Source organism: Parus major, unplaced genomic scaffold (genome assembly GCF_001522545.3).
Source record: "Parus major isolate Abel unplaced genomic scaffold, Parus_major1.1 Scaffold420, whole genome shotgun sequence".
In the NCBI taxonomy this organism is placed as follows: domain Eukaryota; kingdom Metazoa; phylum Chordata; class Aves; order Passeriformes; family Paridae; genus Parus; species Parus major.
In genome coordinates, this window is record NW_015379326.1 from 36,543 (window position 1) to 39,317 (window position 2,775).

Sequence of the window (2,775 nt, forward strand, 5' to 3'; positions counted from 1 at the left end):
ACACCTGGGGACAGCTGGGGATACCTGGGGGCAGCTGGGGACAGCCTGAGGGCAGCCTGGGGACAGCTGGGGACAGCTGGGGACAACTGAGATATATCTGGGGACAACTGAGATACACCTGGGGACACTGGGGACAGCCTGGAGACACCTGGGGACACCTGGGGATACCTAGGGACACCTGAGATACACTCATCATGAAACCAAGGCATTTTTACTAATTGTCTAATTATATTTATAATTATCATCATCATTAATTAATTATCATCACATTTCTCACAGATGATACGTAATGATACAAAAATAATTTTATATTTATTGTGGCTTTTTTAGGTTTTTAAAATTGTTATATTATTAGATTAATTAGATTAATTGTTAGACTGTAATACGTTAGGGTGTGATTGTGGTGGCTGTGTCCCCGTGCCCTTGGTGGCCCTGTCCTGGTGTCCATGGTGGCCTTGTCCTGGTGACCATGGTGGCCTTGTCCCAGTGCCCTTGGTGGCCTTGTCCTGCTGCCCTTGGTGGCCTTGTCCTGGTGACCATGGTGGCCTTGTCCTGGTGCCTGTGGTCACCATGGTGGCCTTGTCCTGGTGACCATGGTGGCCCTGTCCTGGTGCTCTTGGTGGCCTTGTCCTGGTGACCATGGTGGCCTTGTCCTGGTGCCTGTGGTCACCATGGTGGCCTTGTCCTGGTGCTCTTGGTGGCCTTGTCCTGGTGACCATGGTGGCCTTGTCCCTGTTTCCTTGGTGGCCCTGTCCTGGTGACCATGGTGGCCCTGTCCTGCTGCCCGTGGTCACCATGGTGGCCTTGTCCCTGTGCCCATGGTGGCCCTGTCCCCATGGTCCCCATGGTGGCAGTGGCCCTGTCCTGGTGTGAAGCGGTGTCCCTGTCCCAGTCCCTGTGGTGTCCCTGTCCCCACGGTGTCCCTGTGCCTGTCCCTTCCCCACAGTGTCCCTGTCCCCACACTGTCCCCATCCCCACTCTGTCCCTGTCCCCATCTCCACGCTGTCCCTGTCCCCACTCTGTCCCTGTCCCTGTCCCCATCCCTGTCCCCACGCTGTCTGTGTCCCCAAGCTGTCCCCATCCCCAGCCCCACTCTGTCCCTGTCCCCACGCTGTCCCTGTCCCTGTCCCCACACTGTCCCCATCCCCACTCTGTCCCCGTCCCCATGCAGTCGCTGTCCCCATCCCCACGCTGTCCCTGTCCCCATCCCCACACTGTCCCTGTCCCCACACTGTCCCCATCCCCACACTGTCCCCGTCCCCACGCTGTCGCTGTCCCCGCAGGGTGACGTGGGCGGCGCGCGGACGCTGCAGAAGAAGTGGACGTCGTTCCTGAAGGCGCGGTTGGTGTGCTCGGCCCCGGAGCAGCAGCTGCACTTCAACCGCCTGCAGGCCGTGTTCACCCTGCCCGGNTGGCAGTGTCTCCCGTCCCATGCCAGTGTCCCCATGCCGTGTCCCCTGTCACCTTGTGGTGGCAGTGTCCCCATGCTGTGTCCCCTGTCCCATGCCATGTCCCCTGTCCCATGCCAGTGTCCCCTGTCCCATACCAGTGTCCCCATGCCATGTACCCTGTCCCATGTCCCCTGTCCCATGCCAGTGTCCCCACACCATGTCCCCTGTCCCATCCCAGTGTCCCCTGTCCCATACCAGTGTCCCCACGCCCTGTGCTGTGCCATTAATGTCCCCTGTGTCCCCTCCCAGACCGACTGTTTCAACTACGTGCGCTTCCTGCAGAGCTACAACAGCTCTCACCTCTACGCCTGTGGCACCTACGCCTTCCAGCCCAAGTGCACCTACATCGTGAGTGGGGGTCCCCAAAGCCCAGGGGACCCCAGTTCCACCCTGCAGGGTGGCCTTGTCCCCAGGGGTGGCATTGAGGGGTGACACTAAATGGGTGGGGTGGGGTTTGTGTGCGTGAGGGAGGGGTGGGGGTGTCTGCTGTGCACTTGGGGTGTCCCAGGTGGGTCATTTTGGAGGGGTTCCTGTCCCCAGGGTGGCCCAGGGGTGTCCCTGTCCCCAGGATGGGTCATTTTGGAGGGGTTCCTGTGCTCAGGGTGGCCCAGGGGTGTTCCTTTCCCCAGGATGGGTCATCCAGGGGTGTCCCTGTCCTCAGGGTGATCCAAGGATGTCCCTGTCCCCAGGATGGCTCATCCAGGAGTGTCCCTGTCCCCAGGATGGCTCATCCAGGAGTGTCCCTGTCCCCAGGATGGCTCATCCAGGGGTGTCCCTGTCCCCAGGGTGGCCCAGGGGTGTCCTTGTCCCCATAAGGGGTTATCCAGAGATGTCCCTGTCCCCAGGATGGCTCATCCAGGGCTGTCCCTGTCTCCTCGAGGGCTGTCCCTGTCCCCAGGAGGGTCACTCAGGGGGTGTCCCTGTGCCTGGGGCCTGTCTGGCACAGGGGGGACCTGACTTAGGACCCCCCACCCTCCCTGTGCCCCCCAGGAGCTCTCCGGCTTCACCCTGGACCCGGTGGCATTCGAGGACGGCAAAGGCAAATGTCCCTACGACCCCACCAAGGGCCACACCGGCCTCATCGTGGGTAGGTGATACCTCTGGGGGACCCCGGGGGTGTCCCCAACACCCTCCACCGCCCCCTAAAACCCCTCCCTCACAGACGGGGAGCTCTACTCCGCCACCTTCAACAACTTCCTGGGCACGGAGCCCGTCATCCTGCGCAACCTGGGCCCGCACTACTCCATGAAGACGGAGTACCTGACGTCCTGGCTGAACGGTGGGGCGCGGCGGGGGCGCGGGGAGGGGACACCAGGGGACACCA

The 2,775-nt window shown here is 61.5% G+C and overlaps 1 protein-coding gene across 1 annotated transcript in view; it reads left to right on the top strand.

Annotated features, from left to right (window-relative positions):
* LOC107199058 (semaphorin-4C-like) overlaps positions 1-2,775 on the top strand; it is a gene marked incomplete at its 3' end in the record, with an annotated part of 15,012 nt that overhangs the window by 4,955 nt on the left and 7,282 nt on the right. Inside the window, exons 2-5 of the mRNA XM_033511663.1 lie at positions 1,284-1,433; positions 1,701-1,799; positions 2,442-2,538; positions 2,614-2,730. Coding sequence (XP_033367554.1) covers positions 1,284-1,433; positions 1,701-1,799; positions 2,442-2,538; positions 2,614-2,730 — 463 coding nt within the window. The remainder of the gene's footprint in view (positions 1-1,283; positions 1,434-1,700; positions 1,800-2,441; positions 2,539-2,613; positions 2,731-2,775) is intronic.